This window comes from Antedon mediterranea, chromosome 1 (assembly GCF_964355755.1).
Source record: "Antedon mediterranea chromosome 1, ecAntMedi1.1, whole genome shotgun sequence".
NCBI classification, from domain to species: domain Eukaryota; kingdom Metazoa; phylum Echinodermata; class Crinoidea; order Comatulida; family Antedonidae; genus Antedon; species Antedon mediterranea.
Genome location: NC_092670.1, coordinates 6,307,446 through 6,331,201, shown reverse-complemented (window position 1 = coordinate 6,331,201; position 23,756 = coordinate 6,307,446). Strand labels below are relative to the sequence as shown.

The 23,756-nt window shown below is 32.9% G+C and overlaps 2 protein-coding genes across 5 annotated transcripts in view; one reads left to right on the top strand and one right to left on the bottom strand.

The window, feature by feature from the left end:
* The window catches only part of LOC140054830 (sorting nexin-13-like), a 37,924-nt gene extending 37,575 nt beyond the window's left edge, over positions 1 to 349 (bottom strand). For all 3 annotated transcript variants that reach the window (XM_072099927.1, XM_072099940.1, XM_072099934.1), the window contains exon 1: positions 220 to 349. In XM_072099927.1, the coding sequence (XP_071956028.1) occupies positions 220 to 222 (3 nt within the window). In that variant the 5' untranslated portion in view covers positions 223 to 349. The remainder of the gene's footprint in view (positions 1 to 219) is intronic.
* A 186-nt stretch (positions 350 to 535) lies between these two features.
* Positions 536 to 23,756, top strand: part of LOC140054871 (rap guanine nucleotide exchange factor 4-like) — a 70,560-nt gene continuing 47,339 nt past the window's right edge. For both annotated transcript variants that reach the window (XM_072099982.1, XM_072099973.1), the window contains exons 1-4: positions 536 to 720; positions 7,898 to 8,040; positions 10,974 to 11,062; positions 14,106 to 14,252. In XM_072099982.1, coding sequence (XP_071956083.1) covers positions 686 to 720; positions 7,898 to 8,040; positions 10,974 to 11,062; positions 14,106 to 14,252 — 414 coding nt within the window. In that variant the 5' untranslated portion in view covers positions 536 to 685. The remainder of the gene's footprint in view (positions 721 to 7,897; positions 8,041 to 10,973; positions 11,063 to 14,105; positions 14,253 to 23,756) is intronic.

Sequence of the window (23,756 nt, the reverse complement as noted above, 5' to 3'; positions counted from 1 at the left end):
CTATACATTACTAGCTATCCTAATTAATTATAAGCTACTGTACCAACTACACTCATGAAATTGCACTAGGCCTAGGCGTAAGCCTACTTCTTGAAAGCAGGCCACACTCCGGCTCCTCACCAGCAGCTGTAGAGAGAAGGAACAGCCAGCTGATGAAGTGGGTGGGGAGGCTAAGATTCAACACTGTGACATAACTGTTATTAAAACGTAGTAACTCACCATTCTCTCGGATGTTATAATTTCTCAAATTTTACACAAAAATAACTAATTTTCCATATGTAATCCATTATTAAAATACTCAAAAACTGTCATTTTTATCGTTCTGTACACGAAATTAAAAAGTGACTGACCCACCAGTCTTCTTCCTTTTAATTGAACGAGAGCCCTCAATATAATTTTGTGGTGTTTTGTTTTTTGGCCTTGACGATCCAGTAACGCTTTACTATGACAAGCTGGATATAACGACTAATAAAGTTCATAATGTAAATAGAGGGGGTAATCATATTTTGGAAATTATCAAAAATAAAAACATAAACATACTCTCGTGATAGAAAAGGCAGTTCTGTCTCCACATAAAATGAATGATTCGTGTTTGTAAAACGAATAGGAAGCGTACAATAGTACTAGAATGGCAATGATCACAATTTGACCTGTTTTATGTGGTGATTTAGTTACAGTTGGAAAAATGGTGGCCGAATGGATAGTCTGCCTTGATAAAAGGTAGGTACAACACAGCAAAATACATGCAAAATACTATTATAAATAGGAGGCTGGCACCTGTGTGACACAGGTGGTTCTTGAGAAGTCTGATGATACAGTGTGTGACAGTTGCTACAGGGTTGGGTAGGTTTGGCCAGTATGTGTTCATTTTTATGGCCAGCAGGCGTTAAATTATTGCACAATATTTTCAATGACAACGTACGGTCCGTACACAAAATACGTACAAAAAAGAGGGCACTATACTAATAGCCTTATAGGCTATACTGTAGGCCTAGGCCTATATTTAAATTTGTGTGAGAGAGACTTGAGCTTCGGACCCTGCGGGGCGGCCCGTACTACAGTGCGGTATATGGGAGAGAGTCACAGAATGATGTCAAAGTGTTTACGCTGCTATAACGGCCTCTGTCGCATTACATATTTCGTGTATTAAAAATATTGCGCAATAATAATCGATGTCCGCTTGCCATATTGCAAAATATCAGATACACCCACTAGCCATAAAATGAACACATACTGGCCAAACCTACCCATTGTGTATTACCATAAAGTGGCTAGCATTAATAAACATTATGTTCGTGATGTTTGATGACGGTCAAGGATTTTTACCCCAGCCCTACCCCTTTGAAAATGCTGTACTGTAAGGTCACCACAACACCTTTTACAGTTTTAGACGTTAAATTACAAATAACGCTTTATACTCATTTTTTATGACCCATTTTTACCTCCGCCTTGGAGGTTATTGATATATTTGTATGTACTGTATGTGTACTGTATGTTTGATGTTTGTCTGTTGTTAAAGCAGGATAACATAAAAACTACAAGATGGATCTTTACCAACTAATCTAATCTAAACCACAGATAGAGTAGGTATTTGGTCATAACTACTACATTACATTTTGAAGGCAATCAGGACCAGTATCCCAATTTGGACTACTTTTTATTAAATATTATTATTATAATATTTAAATAATTTTAGGCCGTATGTCAAAGCTACAAGGCGGATCTTTATCATGATGCGTGATCATTTTGCTCTTTTTACTCCTGTTATAGATTCAACATGCTGAAAATATGTTCATTATGTAATCAATCCCACTGTTGCCGTATCCCATTGGTAGTATTGCATTAGGCCTACTGTACGTAACGTACAGTTAGTATCAAGATCCAACTATATGTTATTATATATAATAAATTTACATAATTACGAAAAAGATCAGGTCTTGGTTAATTTCCGTGACTAGATCATATTTACATGATTAGATTTAAACACGTTTTATGATAATATTATTAATGTTCTCATATGTTATTCATGATGAAAGTAATATTGTGTTACATTCAATTCTATTGGGCGATAAGCATAGAGAAGCTTAAATACATTCAGGTATTACTTACAGTACGACCTTTTACGTATCTGTTATTGTCATATTTTCCTGAGAAATGAACCAGGGTCAATATTTTTACAATTACGGACGGTCAACCCTAAGGGGAAACATATTGTTTGGTCCCAAAAGTGTCCCTGGTGCTCTGTATTAGTTATTAAATTGTGCGTCTTACACCTATAATTTGAATACTGTATTGTAGAGATTTTCCTGAAAAAATTAATGGAATTTATTTGAATCACAGAGTAGAGTAGTTAGTTTAAAGTCTTAAAATGGACCTGAAATGGATTTTCGATTTTTTTCATTTTAGAATGATGTTTTGGGGGCTATTAGGTGTTGCTAGAATGTATATTGTTACAAAATATAAATTGGCCCTTTTGGGGAAAGCCCCATTTGAAAATCAAAAAAATTCGCGGGTGACGTCACTTTGCGAATATATTCCTATCCCTCCAATGGACAATTTGCAGTTTTTTGGCTATAACTCTTGAAATCTATGGAGTATTTTCTAAAAAATGCTTGTGCATTTGCAGAAACGTATTTAGAATTTTTTTAGATAAAATTATTACCATATAAACGGTTATTCATCGAGTAAATGACGATTTAAAATCTTAAAATGAACGGTTTTTTTCTGGCAATACCGAAGTTGGCCTGGCAACGTTGTCCGGGATACAGCTCCGTGCGCAATGATGCGTATCCATATTTTCCGTTCGTGTATTTTGTATCGTTCGTAATTTATACTGCTAAAATGTGTTAGTTTCTTTAGTTTTTAGTTTAGCAGAATTAAATTAGTAATATGAGATGATAATTTATTTGTCACGAATCAGGCAGTTCGAAAACGAATTTTATTCATATTTTACTTTGGCTTGACAATGAGCGCAGCAAGTTTTTGATATCGCTTTGGTCCTTGGATGCACATGAAACGGAGCCTCGCCGCATGATGTGGGTGGTGGATCGACTCCGCGCACTGGATTGGGGGCCTAGGCCTAGTAAAGGTTTGGGAGGTAGGCCTTCTAAATTCGGGTTTTAGAACAAACGAAGTACATTAGATATTGAATAAATTAGTATTAGTGTCAACGCTTCGCGTATCTTTCCAGGCCGTCGATCATTCACTGACTATCGGGCGGCATACACGCTCTCGATATCATCGTCGTGTGTATGTGACGTCGTGAATATAGAGGCTTCCGACGGCCGATGAAATAGAATATTGCAATGGCGTGAGTAATTTTCGCTAATTTACCATGGTATCTTAAAATTTCGTTTTTACTCAAAATACTATACATTTTGTTTTTATTTGTATGGGTTTGTGTTAATTTGATACATTTAAATAACATGTGTGAATTTCTTGAAAATCGAAATTCCATTTCAGGTCCATTTTAAGGCCAATTTACACAGATGTTTAGTTTGTCCCACATAGAATCTGTATCTATCCCGAGCGTAAAAAAACGCATGTACATTATATTCACGACGTCACATACACACGACGATGATATCGAGAGCGTGTATGCCGCCCGATAGTCAGTGAATGATCGACGGCCTAGAATGTACAGGCGGTTTGTGTAAATAGATTCTACTCAGTGTATATTTTTATTACCGCTGTTTCTTACCAGGACCCTACCTTACAATTACATGGTACCAAAAAATTAGCCTTCTGTAAATAATTACCGACCCCGCAAACCCCACACTCAACTGGACAAACCACGCCTATACAACCCTGACGTTTTCAATATTTTGCAGTTGCTTATTTGAGAAGTAATTACTGTACTTTTTTCTGTTAAGATTGGTAATTTAAACAGAGTAGTTTTTTATTAAAATCTTGGTAGGTACAGTAGAGTAGAGTAGTATCTTTAAATTTTGATTTTGTGATTTTGTCTTTATACTTCTTTCATATAATTAAAGCCACAGGAAATCTATAAATAAAGCTTTAAGATGATAAAATTGCTAATTCAAATCAATGAAATAAATTTTTAGTAAAACCATCACGTTTACTAGAAATAACATAAATTACTATCAAAATGTCATACCCAGTATAGGTTACATATCATTTGGAATTCCATAGATGTACAGTGTTAATCACACAGTATGTCCAAAAGTAGGTCAAATGTGTGTTAGTTCTAAAGTTGACAACTAATTGCTAAATCTATTTTAATGAATGCATCACTCTTTGTTTTAGTACAAAAAAGAATCTGTGTTAATTTAAAAGCTTACAGAAAATGTAGAATGAAATATAACTAGGATAATCGTTACTAGCAAGCAATTTTGAATGTCGAAATGTTCTTTTAATTTCAGCCATGTATTGTACATTGCATCTATAGCAAAACAGAGATGTCATTTTTTTTTTTCCATTGTTGTTGTAGAGTTAATAAAATACGTTAATAAGACCAACAGCCGGTTAATTTATAAAATGACTACAATTTTCATTTAGAGATTAAACACATTTTAAAAAATGGCTTATATTTATAGACACAGTAATTTATTACTTCAGGAATAAAAGGAGAATACATTTGGTTGCAGGATTATTTATTATTATTATATTAAACTTTACAATACAAGGCATACTTCTAGAAAAACTTTGAGACCATTGGCACCAATAGAGGGATAGACACCAGCTCCTCTCAAAAACACATTTCAAATATATATTTTTTTTAAATTATCTAGAGTTTAACATTACAAAATCGAAAACAAAAGAGACAATTTTCTTAAAACCTGCATCTAATACTGTACATCTAAATTTAGATATTTATAGTCAATTTAAGTATGAAATCTATTGATATCAAATTATTGAATCGCAGCTGCGGAATTAAAAATAATGGGAGTATTGTTTTGTTTTAATGAATTAGACTGTCTGATAATGTATGAGCGTAAACTGTACATGCGCCATATGGACTAATACTTTATAATAGTTATTAATAATCCCTTCATATTGCTTATTTTTGTTATCAGCGAGTCAATGAAAAGCTTTATCATTTTTAATGCACTACAGTTAATGATATTTTTAGCATTTTCGTAATCAAGTCCAGCAATATTTGAAAATAATATTTTTATTGGGTTTTAGATTTTCAAGCATGCAACAAGCAGCATATTGTACACTATGTGTTTACCAAAAGCTCATGTTTTTCTGAGCTATAAAATCAGAGGAAAGATTTTTCATATTATGAAGATATTATGTTATTGATTATTATTATATCCCTGAAAAGGATCCGGGTCAGTAGGAAGGAGATAGTTAAATGGTAATAAAATAGACTTTGTGAGAAGACATTGTGGTTAATACCTGTAGGATTAATGTTTCTCACCCTTACTTAAGGTACAAACAAATAAAATAAAAATTTGGGAATTAGCAATTAAAAACTTCAAACAAGGCAATCTAACAACAGGATGCTGAGCTCCGGAGATCAAAGGGTTTATCTGTGGCTGTGCCATGATCAGTTCAAACCCCTACAGACTCAGCACGCCACGGATAATATGTACATAGTAGTACAGTACTGTTGGTATTTGTCGCAGCCAGACCTACTGTAAGATCAAAGGACTTTTATGAGTTCCTATCTTGGCAAGGCGAGCTCAGTGTCCTGATGTTAGATTGCCTTGCTTTAAATAAGAGCACAAATACAGTAGGTCTAATTGTGAAGGTGTTGCTGTAATTTAAAATTAAGGACATTTATAAAATTTCAATTATGTCACACATTTTTTTCATAGTTTGTGGAAGAATCATTTCAAAGACAAAGCAAGAGAAAAAAATGAATAATCATAGCTGCCCCCCTCTCCCTCCCATCCCTTTGTACCGTAGTTGCTTGTCACTAGACTGAGAATTAAGCGCATATTTATAAGCACTGCCAATTAATTATTATAAATGTATTGTACAAGTAGACTGTAGAATGTTTCATACAAATTGATATCCTATGGTTTGTAATTAATGCATGATTGATTACATGATAAATAATCAAGACAATTCCAGGTTAATTTATCTCTGGTCATTTTGTTAATTAATAAGTTACTATACTATACTATACCTTTGATACATTGTGGATATAAAGCATTTGCGGTAGTCTGATTTGAGTTTTTTAAACCATATTTTATTGTAATACATCAAAAAACATTTCTTGCAATTTGTTTGGGGTTAGGCCCTGTATTATCATATTTTGACCCGACTATAGCAATGACTGCTTTAACATAGTGTTAGTTTCTGTCATACGGTAATCTACATTTGAATGCTAGATAGCAGGAGAGACATCAAATTTATTTACCTGTAATGAAACTAGATAATCTAATGTGAAGAGATTATATAGCTTGAGTAGTTTACGACGATGATGGTATTTACTGTACGACATTGCTTTGAATAAGAGGTTTGGCAGATTCTTAAAGATGTTTTTGAGTTTGTTGAGAGCATTTCTCTTTGTATCATTCAACATAACAGTTTCTCTACTAACTGTAGTACTATGGTATCTGTATATGTTGAGTCGAGTGGCCTGCTGGTTAAGGTAACTGTATAATTGACACAGGTTCAAGGCTCTTCTCGACCATACAGCTGGTGGTAGCCGCATTGTAGAACATATTGTCTGATAGACTTAATGGTCTTTCACACTGTTCCGGCACGGGTCAAGCGCCGGAAAATCCTAATGATTGTCAATGTTTCATTTTTACGCGGCTACACGCATCTATTGGCGCATAGCCGCGCAGAGCGTTGTGAAAATGAAACAATAGCATTTGATTCGCTGGACCAGAACCGTGCCGGAACAGGTGTGAAAGGCCTTTAAAACTGGAGGTTCAGAATGTACGTATACCAGGCCTACCTACAGTACATCACTTTGTATCAACTTCCACTTTTTTAGTATAGACTGTGTTGCAATGGTTGCTTACTTTTTGACAAAAATTAACTTGCAAAATGAAATTGCGGTAATCAAATATATAAAAGACGTTGTCCATTAGAATATTCAAATCAAATCGTCCAATCAAATGATTTAGGTGTGTTTTAAAGTAGCCTATATATATAACAAAATAGAGTATGGTATTTATCACAGCCTGATTTCTCATAAAAAAACTCTACAAAATTATTCATGGAAAACAATATATCCTGTAATTTAATATAAGATTAAAAAAACAGTACAGTAGAGAAATGACTTGTTTGAACCCTTAATAAGCCCTAATAACCAGATACTGTATAAGAAGAGGGATCACTATAGGTAATAGATACATTGTATATTATATTAAACCTATAGTTGCTATTATTAGATACAAAGTATTGCACGTAACCAATTAACTTGGATATTATGTCAAGATGCATATTACACAATAGCTGGTAACTATATCAACACCTGAATATAATAGCTACGCTGCTTTTTATGCATCAACAATTAATGCGTTGTCAATAATAACACAAGTGTCCGTCCGTAGTAGCTACAATAGCTGCTCTTTCAAAGTGTTGTATACTGTAGATTATGAATAAGATTATTACACTGTTTTGCCTGAATACACTCAATGTTAATGAGTAATCTGTTATTTTATGATAAAAAGTAGAAAAAAGCGGTTAAACAAGGTAAATCTCCTGTTTTCCATCATTCACTATTTTACATCATATTATTCAATATTTTATTGACGATTTACTGAAGTATAGTGTGTTTTAAGTTCATGTCATTTTTAAAACAAAGATATTTACTTACTGTAAATGCAGTACAGAAGATATGAAATCCCGTACCACTAGCAAAACATTAAATTTTATAGCAGTTTAACATTGTAATGTTGTTTAGACATGAGAAAACAAATTATATAGCCACAATAATGTCTACTATTCATTCTTTTATTCCCTGCAGACCGTATGATCGAACTGGCGAAGATTTAGATATTATCTATTCACGATTGAAGGGCGTAAAAGCTTTTGAAAAGTTCCATCCATCTCTCATGCGTCAGATATGTTACTATGGCTACTACGAGGATTTGGAGGCTGGTGTTACCTGTAAGTAGAACCAGCTCGTCACGCAAAAATGCGAGAATTTTCACAGCCAATAATTGTTGAATTATAATACTAAACATTATTATATTATAATACAGTACCTTGTAAATGAGAACACGCATTAAGGATATTTTAGACCTACTGTAGCTTTGCTGGACAAACTGATAATGGCCTGTGCTATCCCAAGAGAGACCTGTAAATGATTTCAGCCCTCTGCAGTATGATTAATGGACAACACCCACCAACCACTTCCTTGTGTTAGCACGCTATACCACCATCTTTACACAGGTGTGTGGTGAGCTTCAACGATGCTAACTGCTTGGTGAACACGTTGCCTTACCATGTTCACACGTCTTGGGTTACTCACGAGTAAATGATTTGCTAGCAAGAAGGATTAACCCCTTAAGTGCGGATTCTATGACTCGCAAGAGGCCTCTCTCAATCTGTTAGACATGTGAACAGAAAGAGGTAGACATACAATGCGGTATATATCATTTCTGACCATGTTATTCCTCTTCAAAAATGTATACACACAAATGCATTAAAGGTGGATTACTCACCTGAAAGATAAAAACAAAAGTATTAACTATATTAAATGTACAGTTAGTAAAAACCTAACCTAAAATTTAGTATCGAAGTTCATAATCCTACCCTTAAATCTTTGCAAAATATTGTATCCATGCTCCCTGCTAATCTTTTGCTACAGTATAGTAGTACAGTACATATGGCATAACTACAACAAGATATTACTAACAAATACAGAAAACAAAATATCAAACCAACCAGAACCTTGATTATAAATTCAAAAAATCAATATAAATAAAGGCACACACATGATAATATTATGAATGTTACAATTGTATCTGTCAATCTTAAAATAATAGGCATAGATCTTAAAATGACCTTATTTAACCATAATAATGATTAATACTTAAGGATACATTCACTTATTAACAATGTGGTAACCTCAATAAATTACTTAGTAATTTAGTACTCCATAAATTTACGATCTATAGATAGATTTAGCATAAATATTAAGAGGTATACACTAATTGCTGCTCTCTCCTTGAAGCACAACAAATGTAATAAATAGCTCGTCAATATTAATATTGTCTCTTGTTCTCTTCCCTGCATTTGAGCTGACTGTAAGAATCATTGTTTCGTTTTCCTTTTGTGTAAATGAATAGATGATGATATCAATCAATAGTTGAACAAAAATAGAGTATAAACGTGGGTTGCGGTTTGCTATCGGCATGATCAATAGAACGTGTAATTTAGGTAATGTTTTTTATTGGCGCATTCTTTACATGCTTCATCTTATCATTAAATTTTCTTCAAAAAAGCTTGAAATAACCTCTACCAAAATAACAAAAATTGAATAACTGTTCAAGGCAAATGGAGATATTAGTCGTTATACAGTTACCAAATTATGAAACGATACCATGGCACAACAATCGATGTTAAATACTTAGAATTATGTTGATTGTTTTTTGTTTCTGTTTCAAACATTGTTTTTTTTTTCTCACTGGTTTAACCAAGAGGCCCCAGAGCTTATACAGGGGCCCCTGAGCAGGGCCCAGAGGAAACAACAGGCTTTAAAAAATGTTTAACACGTCCAAGGCCTCCAACGTCGCAGGGCCACTTTAGGCTCCCTGATCCAAGGTTCTCAGTCCTCTGCATTACGCTACTGACTACTGTATTTCCACCAAAAGATAATGCTGCTTGAAATTTGGCTACAGAGTAAAGACGTTATATTATATATTACAAAACATGAATCCAAAGGCAAATTACTGAAAAAATGACAATGCTGTAGGTATCAGTGGCTGGATCTCAATGGAAATACAAAAAAAAAGCGAAAAGCTAAATCAAAACGATAAGTTAAAACAGCCAGAAAAGTTAGCAGAACTTTCGGGCAACACTAGCCCTTCATCAGTGCAACAAAACATGAACACACAATACAGTATGTAGGCCCAGGTAACCCACCATAGCAATCAGTGGCAAAAAGTGATTTTGTTATTGAAAAAATGTTAATGATTAAATCAATAACATTTTTTCAATAACATTGCATGCTTGTATCTACAGTATATTAAAAAGATTTTAATATCAAATAAGATAGCCAAATGAAGAAATCAGATTTTGTACTGTAGGTGACTCTATCCAATCTTGATTGTAATCTTTTCTGTGTAAAACAATCTTATTGGTCAGTCAGAAATGCTGATTTAATTATCAATTTTAAATTCATTAATTATTATTTGATTCAAAGCCATTTGCTTAATGATGCAAATTATAATGACATGCATGTACAGTACATTGTACATGTGGCTTCTTCATGTCACTGGAAATTAGTAAATGTGATAGCTTTTCCGTTTATTGTCATTCTTCATCAGTACTTATTTTGGCGATTTTTAAATTTACGGTCAGCTCTCCCAATACCAGAAACCCTTGGGCTGGCCTAAAATATAGAAGGTTTTCTGGAAAGTCTGGTTAAATGTGTTTTTAATGGAAAATTTGAATTTGAGACTTTCTGGATGCAAGAAAAAGGGGTTTTTTTAAACAGAATTTTCCAGTTTTCAGAGAATCTGATATTAAGAGAGTTGACTTAGGCATGCATTATGTAACATTATTACAATTACATGTTGTTGTTATTGTGTAAAAATGTAACATTGTTACTTTATAACAATGTTTACTCAATTCAATTGCAGTTTCAAGATTTAAATGGATTTAATATAATAAGCTTTTATGTTCTTAATTTGCTGTAACTCTTATAATACTCTGCATGAGATAATTTTTGTGGAGAGTTTCGAGTTTTTAGAGCGTCGTCAAGATAATTGATTGTGTCATGTAATTGGCGTATTACACTGTTGAATCAGTAATGAAATTATAAACAATTTAACATTAACAATAACTTTTATTTACTTTTTTATGCTGCAATAAAGTATATCGACAAGGAAATATTGGCACTAACTGGTACGCTGTATTGTCTGGTGCGTTGGAAGTATACTTCTCTGAAACTGGAAATCAAAAGGTATAGTATTTGAATTCAAGATTCTTAAATTAGATCCTCTTTAAATATTAGTATTTCACATCACATATCAGTATTTCCGTTCAGTAATATACAAAAGATTTTTTTTTCTATTGGTAATAGTCAATTAAATAATTTGTTAAAATTTTTCTACATATTTAAAAAATAATCTTATTTCAGCATATGATGATGTATGTTATATCCAAACTTGTTATATGTAATTTATTTATTTTATTTATTTATTACCATCTTTACTGAGGGTAGCCTATCCAGTTCAAACTGATCATTTAGGGCCCTCGATAAAACAAACATACAGTACAACACATAAAATATTAAATATTCAAATGACATAATATAGGTCTATACATTTACAATGATTATATAAAATTCATATAGAAGTTAAAATCGTTGAAAGATAAAAAATATATATACACAGTACAAACAATATTAACTGGAAAAAAATTCTTTAAGTTCACGTTTAAAGGAAATAATATTTTCATATTGTCGAATGATTTTAGGAATCATATTAAAATACATAGGCGCTTTATAATTGAAACATATACAGATGGGTTGTAGCTGACCTGATATGATTTTGTTAATTTTATATTTATTTATGGATAGCTCAACATTTTACAGTCAACAGAATTATATATTATTTAAAATGTTTGGGTGGCTTCCATGCATGCGGCTTTTGGCCTTAATGGAAGTCTCCCTGGTTTTTTTCTTTGTATTTTTTTTCTTTATGGATCAAATAAATTGATTTGTGACTTGTGTGACTTGTGTTTTTTAGATTCACAAATCCTAAAATCAACAGAAAACCTTACAAATCAACCCAAATCATAAAATATATTATGAAATATGTTTTAATCAAAAAATCTTTTCGTTCATTTAAATCTGTCTAACTACTGTATAGAATAAATGTACTGTATTTGAATTCTGATCAAATGATATAAGATCAATAAAAGCAATAACATTTGTGTATCGTTACAATAATATTGTTGTAAATTTTAACAAATTATGATATTTTGTGGTTATAGAAATATCATATTAATATATTAGATGTGCACAATCGTCAGCAGTCTTTAATCTATATTATCAGGCTTTAGTTAGTGATTTATTTTGTGAGTTTATTCACATTTGCAGATTTTGTTTCAGCTTAAAAGACTTAAGCTTTAGTGCTAGCGTAGGATAGATAATTCAGGTTTATGCACAGAATCAGTAAAATCTACAGTTAAATCTGACTTTAAGAGAAGTACCGCGGCCAAAGACCTCATTTGTCTACAAAACAAACAAAGAAATTGAGCCGGATGCAAGTTGCAGATTTAAAGATAAACTTTGGCTAGGTGAGGTAAAGAGAAAAGAAGTAGAATCACAAGACGTTGGCTTACTTTTCCCTCCTCCGCTTTATTTTAAAGCACATACAGCTGGACACATTTAAACACATTAGGATTGGAAATGGCAAGTCCAGGCTTAATTATCCATGGTGGAATTGAGTTTAGCCCAGAGGTAGATCCAGACTTTTTTAAACAAAAAGTTTAACATATAATATTATTAGCCTTAAAAGAATAATAAGAAAAGTTCAGAAATTCATTTTACCTGTCAAAAGAAGGAGTATGTTCACCTAGCACTACCCCACAGGACCCACTCCTAATTTGTGGAACACACGGCACATGCACATGAGTGTCTGATAAAGTTTTGAGTACTATTTCAAATTGCTCTGTAAAAGTTTTGAGTGCTACTTAAAGTTGTACGAATTGCTGAGCGCTACTGAAAGTTATAACTGAAGTTTTGAGTGTTACTTAAAATGTCACTGTACACGAAGTTGTCAGTGCTTTTTAATGTTGTATCTGAAGTTTTGAGTTCTACTTAAAGTTTTAAACGAATTGCTGAGTGCTATTGAACATTTTACCTGAAGTGTTTTTTTTAATTATGTCTGAAATGGTGACTGCTCTTACTATTGCTGCACTCTACCTGTTTTGAGTGCTAATTAATGTTGTACCTGAAATTTTGAGTTTTACTTAAAATTGTACCTTAGGGTTTGAGCCTGTTCCTGCAGTTTTAAGTTGTACTGAGTGCAACTTAAAATTGCACCTGAAGTTTTGAGAGTGGTACTTAAAGCTGAGTGTACCTATAAAGTTTAACATGCACTAGAAGGTTTACTTTAATATACAACTGGATAAGTCAGATGTACCTAAATACTGCATGTTCATTCTTCGAAAATTGTCACAGTATGAAAACTTTTGTAAAGGCAATCAAATGTCTGACTTTAAATCGTTTGAATCTGCTGCAAGATTATGGTATGAACAAGTTACTATAAATAACTTTGTTTTCTTGATTAATACACCAATGCTCTAAACTAGGTCATAGATATTTATTCAACATTCACTTGAAGAATAGTAATATAAACACTAGATATTAAAGCCACTAGACTTAAATGGAACTGTGTATTGTGTAAGTAACCATGAAAATAAATAACTTCATTCTAAAATACAATTAGTACTCAACATTTTTAACTGAATTTTTTGCTTTTTAAAATTGATTGCTATTTTTAATGTATATTTCAATTACTCTTTGTTTTTTTTTTTATATTTTCAATTACTGTACCACTTTGGAAATCATTGCACTATAGTACTGAAAGTGCTTGCAGAATAAAGAAAGAATAAATAAATAAATAAATAAAATGAATAACTGTAGGCCTAATATAGCTTGGTGGGTATGCTTGTTTACCAATTCTCATGGACCCAGGTTGAATCCTTGCCCCACCAATACCAATGTATGTATAATACTACTGTAACTTAGAGGGGCATAAATAGTGCATTATGTAACAGAAAGAAAAAAAAAACTTTCTAGTATAATTTTCTTTTATTTTGGTAGGATAAGATAGACAAATGCCTTTTTCACTCAAGCTCCTGTGAATTCTGTTTGAGCGAGCTCTGATAAGAGCTTCAAAATGCCAGAGAATTGCTCCACTTCATCTTTCGTTTATGGCGCTATTATTAATATGATTGATGATTACAGTTTGATATACGTCATTTTGTTCCTGTAGGAGTCTCTGTCAATATGCACACTCGGAGTTGGCACAGCTTTTGGGGAATCGGTCTTGGATGACTCACCAAGAAACGCAACAGTTGTCACATGCGAGTATAGTGAGCTTCTTCGCATCGAACAGAAGGACTTCAAAATCTTATGGGATGTAAGTAAAATACGGTATGCAAAATACCATAAATAACACAGTATGCCTACATTTGTGATTGTAGCTTTGTATCAGGGTGTTGAGTGATTGGTCAGATATTTTTCCTACTCTGACTTAATTTGTACTTTATACTAAGTACATCGAAAATACTTGCTTGGTGGTCTAGGTATGAACGCCAGCCTAGTAAACTGGAGGTTGTGGGTTCGAGTTCCACCCGAGAATTACTAACTGGAAAGTTTTCTAAATGTTAGTACAAAGTACAAATTATGTCAGAGTGGTGTAAACATCTGACCAATTACAGTTTCATTAGTTTCTGTTTCCAAATTGCCTTATCTTACAGGTGTTATGATGAACTATGTTTATGAATGAAATGATTCAAATAATTTCACAAATATAAAACATTCATAATTTGTTTTATAACACACCTACTGTTAACGAGCGGCTATGTCAAAGCCTAAACCATTAAAAAAGGCAGGGCTTCAATTTTGGATTTGGAATAGAACAACTACAGTATAGCTGATTGTGCACACTACAGATTGATTGAACATGGTTAGTCAACATCAGCCTCACGTGTTCGCTCACTTATAGATGTACTGTGTAACAACAAAATGTGCAAAACTAAGTTGCAGTACTCGATTTAGATAGCATATTTTTATACCCACAATCTCACAACAACAAAATATAGGTAATCCTTTTTTCCCCGTTAAATTATGGTTTTATCAGATAAATCATTTTTTTTTTGTAGTTTTTAGGAAATAGTGTGAAAATGTGAAAATGTGACGGAGGAGGTGCTTACAAATAAATATATTTCTGGCGTTTCATGTCATGAATACAGACAGCCATTTTAAATATTTTGTCTGATCATCCTGTTAATAGTTTGTAATAATGATGCGTAAAAATAGCTATGAATTTAAAATTGGTGACTTTTTATTTATGAAGTTAGAGTACAAGCCATTGATTCAACACTTGCATGACACTGGAAACGCCGGAAATATCATTTATCATTTATGCGTTTTTAACGACCATAAAAGTGAAGTAGAAATTAAATTATGAAAATATAACTTATTGATCTGCTGTAGTAATGAGCAAGATGACATTGAACTAAACGCGTACACAAGAAAAATTTATCATACAACAGCTTTTGTTCAGAAATGTTAGCGCAACCTGTCTGCATAAATACCTCTCCACTACCCCCTTTCTTTCTCCTTCACCCTCCTGACCTACCGGAATTCATCATCCCACTCAAATTTAAATGCCCTGAGCTTAATTGTGATTATTAATATTATATTATTATTATTTCTTTGCCTACAATATTTTTATATTAGCAATGAGAACTGGACTCATTAAAAAATTAACTCGATATTAATATTATCGATGTCACCTTATAAAATTGAAGTTTTTTTTATATTTTCCTATTAGCACAACATTCGAATAAGCACCTAAAAAAAATATGAACATTTACTCAGCAAGCAGAAATAAATATTTAGTTGTGAACTTTCAACTGATGGGTACATTTAGTGATTTGGAGAGTTTTAAAGAAAAAAATAATACAGTACATGAATTTCGTTGCATTGCTTCGGAAGAAAATATATTCATATATAAATTCTTGAGTATCATTCAATTAAATATACATACAGTAGCCCTTCGGGACTCAACAATAGGATATCAGTGTCCCTACATAGAGCTTGGCCATTGAAACATTATTTTTTCCTCTTGTTCATCTCATTTGAAAGTGTCCCCTTAAATAGAAGTGTCTCCTAAACAGGGAGCAGTTCTCTTAATATTTATTTATGTAAATTCTTAAAGTATCATCCGATTAAATGTACATAAATTTATAAATTGCATTGAATTATATTATTACATAAACCGTAACTTGATCTTGAGGTAACATATACATTAATCCACTCACGGCAACTTGTCTAAGTCGTTTTCTAATCGTACTTCAGGCTAGGATTGTACTCAACTGAATGTCGTACAAATATTATTATCCATTATTCAATTTACCCATCACTTAATCATCATCTTCTTGATCGTTGTCGTTATTTTGAGTACTTTAGTTTAGGGTCACGACCTCACGGTCTTTTCTATTACTCGTATCCTATAACCACTTCAGGTTACGAGTCTAATTTTAATAATTCAATCTAGTTCAGATTTTCTGAGTATATAATGCAAATCAATTGTACCTTTTCAATTTACGCATTCAAGGGCTAGAGTACAGAGTACACAGAATGCTCATTCGTAATATTAATTAATAGAAGCTTCCAGTTAAATGGAGACCTTTCGTATTAACGATGTTCTCTAATTATAACTAATAATGATTATATCTAATAAATAACTGGCTTTTGTAACAGGGTGAACCAGCCCAGAACTTGCCATCAACATACATTACATAAAAGACAGATTAGATAAGCTTCTAGAGCTATTTATAAGCAAAAACATAGAGGAATGAACTTTTCTTGTGCATTTTATTTTACATAGAAAGTGTCACAGTACAGCATTACAAAGGGCTGTAGCCAACAGTTTCAACATAAACATTTAATTTGATTTATCATTTGCAAATTAATACATAATAAATTGGGTTTTTATGAGACTACAACATTATGCAATACAAAAACAGAAAAGTACAAAAGCCATGACGCATCATTCTCTGATGGACCGGAAGCATATGTGCTGCTCCAAGACAATTTTAAACAGTTACTGTATTTCTTTTCCCGGTATAAAGTTAATATTTCTCAGTTTCATTTTGTGTGAATTAATTATCTTAAAATTATTATATTTTCTTGTTTCTGTGTGGAAATCTGTTATTTTAATTATGTAAAAATATAAATAATAAAAATTGCTATGTGTATAGATGTAATTATTGCCTGTGATAAGTCATAACCCATGGTCAACTTTGGTAGCACCTTAATCACTTCTAGTGAATATGTGCGCTTTATGAATTATTATTATTATTACATAGCAAACATTCAGTCATGTATTTTTCCACCTTTAGTTTGCAATTATTGCTATTGTTAAAATGTTATACTAGATAAACTTAATTTTGTAATATAATTTTTATTTCATTTCTAATACAGCTTCATCTTTCATTCCGTGTAGTTAAATTCATTAATGATCTGTCATTTTTTAAATTAACCGTCGCTTTTCTGTCTTATAGCTTAAATTCTCTGTCTCCAGGCCGTCGTAAAAAGGTTACATTCGGACTCGTAAGACAGATAATGTAGTAATGTGTTAGTACTCAGAGTAGCAATGTAAAAATAGAACATAAGACGAGAATTCAAAATCCATGATGTTCACTATGTTCAATTATTCAGAGTATTATTTATTAAAAGGTTTGTTATCGCACATTTGGTTGTCGTTGGTTTAACGAAACTTTAACAAATGATAACTACAATGATGGATTATGAAAGAGGTTATCCACGAGGGAATTACGGTCTACATGTTGATGTCAAACTGGATTACTCAATAGAGGGCACTCTTTTTGTAATTTGAAATTGTTCGTTTGCAGGAAAAGCATGTTGGTTTTAACTACTCTGTGGCATACATTATAGTATTATTTAAAATGTATTCATGAGGTTCATTTATACCCCATTGCAACCATGTGCGAAAATTGTTACAAGTTTGATCTTCTGATTTATTACACGTTTTCATACGCGCATGCGAATCTTTAAAAATTTCAGGAGAAAGTATAGTGGGCCCGGCACTATTTGATTAATACTATTATTGGTCAGTTTAATACCAGGGCAAACACATGTGCGTAACAACTCAGGGAAATCTCAGAACAAAAAAACATGCCACTCATCTGTGTGTTTTTCTCCCAAGATTTCATTCGAACCCTCATAAAACTGTATTCACACTCATGCAAACCTGGTTACAACTTTGTTATACTTATGTGGAAAGGGTTTTGGTTGACCCCACATTTTATTTATAAATGACAATAAAATTATCAATTTCTCGGTCAAAAATGTTCATCAACATCATAAGAACGTGTTTTCACATCGATCATTCAACATATAGGCTACCGTTACTGAGTAAGGGGCATGACTTCAAACTGGCATATAATTTGATCTACTGTCAGTCGTACTGTATGATTGTTAGTTGTTTTTGCGACTTGACTCTGACTCTTTACATTTGATTAAGTGATGCAGGTGTTATGTTGATTGTCATTTGATTTCTATTGATTACGTTGTTAAGTACTTTGATCACCTCCACTCGTTATTTAAACCATGCAATTGAAATTTTCTCCCATAGATTACTCTATGGTTGTATTGGTATAAAAACAGGCTTCTAACTACCCTATATAGATTACCCTTAATACAGTTGTCTTGGTATGAAAACAAGTTTCTAAAGATATGCCACTACCGTAAATTGTTCTCTCTTTCCCCCCGACCAAATTCTCTGAAAAACAGAAATACTTCAAAAATAAACATACAATTTATACATGTAAGAAACTGATATAAATTTCTCAAATTACTACTGTACTGTATATTGAAACGCCTCCTGTCGGCTGTCTTTGTGTTGAATAATTGAAATGGTAAGCTTAGCTTAATCCAAGCACTTAGTTTGACATAATCAATGAAAAGCTGACAAGAACACCTTTAACACCTGTGTCATACGCATTCAAACAGTCACAACAACAAGATAATACAATATTTAAAAATACTTCATTGACAAACTGCTCGGGACGGAAAACGGCACATCTATGTTTTGTTTGAAGCTATAAGTGACAAGCCAATAGAGGGCCAAACATCCTGTGCTTCTATATATAAATTATGGTGAATTCTGACATAGGCGAGCACAATGCAAAAACTTCGGTACAAATCTCCGCCTTGGATACCTACCTTATCTATCTGAGATGTACCGCGAAACGTAGATTTGATAACATTAGTGTTCACGGCGACGCTATTGTTCCATATTTCTATCTTAGGAAGATATTATAAAGAGTTTTTTAACACAATTTATGATTTCAACATTAGATTTTCATCTCAATTTCAATTCTCCCCGGTCAAAGTAATTTCCGGGTTTAAGATAAGTTCACCTTGCAACAACCTGGTTTCAAATATTTTCTCTCTTTTATACACAAGGGAGCAGTTAAAATAATAGATTTGACCCTAAAGGTGACTGGAAACAGGCACTTTCCATCAATCAATACAGTGTCCCTTTGGAAGACGAAAAATCAGATATAGGCCATTAATCATAGCCATTTCAGTTTTTTGTTTATTTTAAAACATACCGCGGCGCGTGTGTGAAGGTACAGTAGTTAAATAATAGGAATTATACTGCAAATTAATAAAGATCAAATTAAATATACGCCATAAAGAATCCGAATATATTGTGGGGAATAGTATTATAAAATTACATAGGGAGATTTGATGATAAGACATTTTTCGAGTGAAATCCCGATAGCTGAGTTTTATTGAGTAAGCTTGCAGGAATAACTGTAGGCTATCTTCCTGTGTCCCGTTAGGACCGAGATGTCTGCCCATGTTGCAAGCCGTACCATAATGTCTTCTTTCTTGGGCCCACTCTGTCACGGCAGTTAGTTTCAAAAGATGATTAAATTAAATAATGTATTAATAATTATTAGGATGGTATTCATTTGAATAAACGCCTCTCCAATAAAACATCACTTTGAATAATAACCCCCCCCCCCAACCCAACTATCTAATAAACGTCCATCCACATACTTATAACAACACAATTATACGGTACTATTTGTAGTAGAATTCACCGCACTGTTATCTACTATTTACCAAGCATTTGTTATTCTTTTAGCACTTTTCATATCTATTAGAGGATTTCATTTGATTATAAATGTTACCATATTATTAAAACTACAAAATTTAACATATATCCCTCGAATAAGCACCTTGTTGAACCCACAAATGTGAAAACGCCCACAAATGTGAAAACAACCACAAATGTGAAAACGTATCACCCACAAATGTGAAAACAACCACAAATGTGAAAACGCATCACCCACAAATGTGAAAACAACCACAATTGTAAAAACGCATCACCCACAAATGTGAAAACAGCGCCCACAAATGTGAAAAAAAGAGAGATCTTGTCGCCCACAAATGTAAAAAAGAATCCAAATCAAATTTAGTGCTAGACCCAAACAATTTTGATCGAGTTAATGTTAATGTATATACATTGTATTGAGTTGTTTCAATAATTGTGTGTTCACGATACGTCTGTTAGGGTCGTCGTTAACGCGTTGGATTATTACAATTTACCTGCTCGTGCGCGCGATATTTTCATGTTAACTCGTTGGTGGTTTAATGTACGTATAGTTCAAGACGATATTTGCTGCGCGCATGCACGATACTTCCTTCCAGATCAAGGCCATGTTATATCATTGTTGCTTGTAGTTGTGTAGTTGTTAACTGGTTTACTTACTATTACTAGATGGTACGCTCGCTTCGCTCGCGTACCATCTAGGTCGTGCCCACAGATGGTTCTCGAATACATAATGATTTCAGCGTTAAAAAACTGGCGATTTCAAATGTACAATAATGCAGGACAATAATACATGTCGTTTACAGGAACGAATAAATAGACACTGTGATTTATGTACTCAACTAAAATTAATACCCTGGGAATTACTTCCGAGAAAGAGAAACTTGTCACAAAATGAGACCAATTGTTTTAAAAGTCAGATTTAAACAAACTTATTTTGTGTTTTGTATGTAACATTACTATTTATTATTTTATGTAGTAAATTGTATTAGTTTAAATGTATGTGTATTGTTTCTGGGGTCTTTCTCGAGACAAGAAACTTGTTTTCTTCTAGAGAAGACCCCAAATGATGGCTTATTACTATGTTTTCACTTATGTACACACCTATAATTATATTATTGTATAATGCCATTGTTGAATAAATAAATGTTTTTTGAACTTGAATTATGGTTGAGGGATGGGGAAGAGGATGGGTGCAAAGAGGAACAATTTTTAAATATATTCTTTATTTTGTAACGAAATCTTAATTGTTTTCATGTTTAACAAATAATATACCACTAAACACAGTAAAGCATTGCGATGTAATACTTTGTTGAAACTATCACCGTCGTAGTCGATTGAAATAGTACAGTACATGTAACGATACACTACGACGTATGTTTATATATAATGTTAAACAATTTGTGAAAACCACCTCTATTCGAGGAAAATCATAAATTCGACTTAATCGTCAATAGATATTAAATTATCTAACTCAACTTAATTAGTAGGCCTAATGGTTTTCAATTGTTTCTTAGAGCCAATTCATAATTAAGTTGGTTCCTACCCTACCCACCAAAGTTGTTCTGCGTTTAGGGCATGTGATGCACCGTATAGGCTTATCCTCTACTGTCTTTACAACGCTACTCATGCCAGTGAGGGAATGGTGATGACGTGGGTGGTTTAAATGCAATAATAACGATTTGTACATAATATACGGCGACTGAAAACGCTAGCTCAAAATCCGTTAAAAAAAATTATATCCAACCTCAAAATCCAACCAAAAATGGATTGAATTTCTGTTATGAGTATACAGTACTTGCCTTTACGACGCCTGAGGGAATAGACACTTGTGTAACAGAGATTGGAATGTTCCATTCATCGCAAATCAATACATTTATATAAACGTATATTAAATCTATCAAAATAGTATTTTTTAAAGAAAATCGGCCTGTCTTCAACATTATGATGCTGTACTCGAGCTGTTCAACCGGTTTACAGCCATTAAAAACAATTATCGTAGGAGGAGATAGGAAAATGCGAAGCATCCTCGTATTATTGTCTTCGGGTATTTTTCAAGACGGACATCCATTAGACAGTGTATACCACGATCGAAAAACACCCCTATTTGGGGCAAATTGTTGAACCTAGATTCGTTTTAATCGTTAATAACTAATTATCTAACTCAATTTAATTAGTAAACAGGGTTACATCCGGTGGTTAAAATCAGTACCGAGATTCTAACCAACTTTATATACCATCGAGTAAACATTCTAGAAATAACGCACGATTTACCGATTTTTGCCCTTACGTAAATTTATATAATAGACTAGATGGCACGCTCGCTTCGCTCGCGTACCATCTAGGTCGTGCCCACAGATGGTTCTCGAATACACAGTATTTCCAGCGAGAAAAAAATGTACGTATCGCAGGACTATAATACATTGTCGTTTACAGAAACGAATAAATATACACAATGATTTATGTAGTCAACCAAAATTAGCACCCTGGGAATTACTTCCGAGAGAGAAACAAAATGAGTCAAAATTTTTTATTTGGACTCATTTAAACAAACCCAATTTGTGTTTTGTATGTAACATTAAGGGTTGAGGGATAGGGGAAGAAGATAGGTACAAAGAGGAAACATTTTAAAATATATTCTTATCCACTCAGTAACGAAATATTGTTTTTAATGTGTTATAAGCCTATAAATAATATACCACTAAATACAGTAAAACATTTACGATTTAATACGGTACTTTGTTAAAACTCTCACTGTCATAGTCGATTGAAATAGTAAAGTACATGTAACGATACACCACTACGACGTTTATATATTTTTAAATTATTAATTAATACAAACGTTGAGAAGCAACTGTCAGTAATAACGTTTATTTATTTGTATATTATATGTTTATAATCTAACAGTAGGGCCTACCCACACTCACAGTAATAAAGTGTATTTGTATATATTTTTATATTACATCTAACAGTACCAACACTCACAGTAAGAAATTTGCGATTCAAATTGCGATCAAAAGTGGTTAATACCTTAACAGTATTGTACAGCATTGCAATACTATTTATGTTTATTCTCCAAGGGGGCCCATACATCTAAATCTATACCTCTATGGTTAAAACAAATAATTTGGAATGTTTATTTGTATATTATATGTTTATAATCTAACAGTAGGGCCTACCCACACTCACAGTAATAAAGTTTATTTGTATATATTTTTATATTACACCTAACAGTACCAACACTCACAGTAAGAAATTTGCGATTCAAATTGCGATCAAAAGTGGTTAATACCTTAACAGTATTGTACAGCATTGCAATACTATTTATGTTTATTCTCCAAGGAGGCCCATAAATCTAAATCTATACCTCTATGGTTAAACCAAATAATTTGGAATGTTCCATTCATCACAAATCAATACATTTGTAAAAACGTATATTAAATGTATCAAAATAGTATTTTTTAAAGAAAATCGGCCTGTCTTCAACATTATGATGCTGTACTCGAACTGTTCAACCGGTTTTCAGCTATTAAAAACAATTATCGTAGGAGGAGATAGGAAAATGCGAAGCCTCCTCGCATTTTTGTGGCGGGTATTTTTCAAAATGGACATCCATTAGACAGTGTATACCACGATCGGAAAACACCCCTATTTGGGGCAAATCGTTGAACCTAAATTCGTTTTAATCGTCAATAACTAATTATCTAACTTAATTTAATTAGTAAACAGGGTTACATCAGGTGGTTAAAATCAGTACCGAAAGTA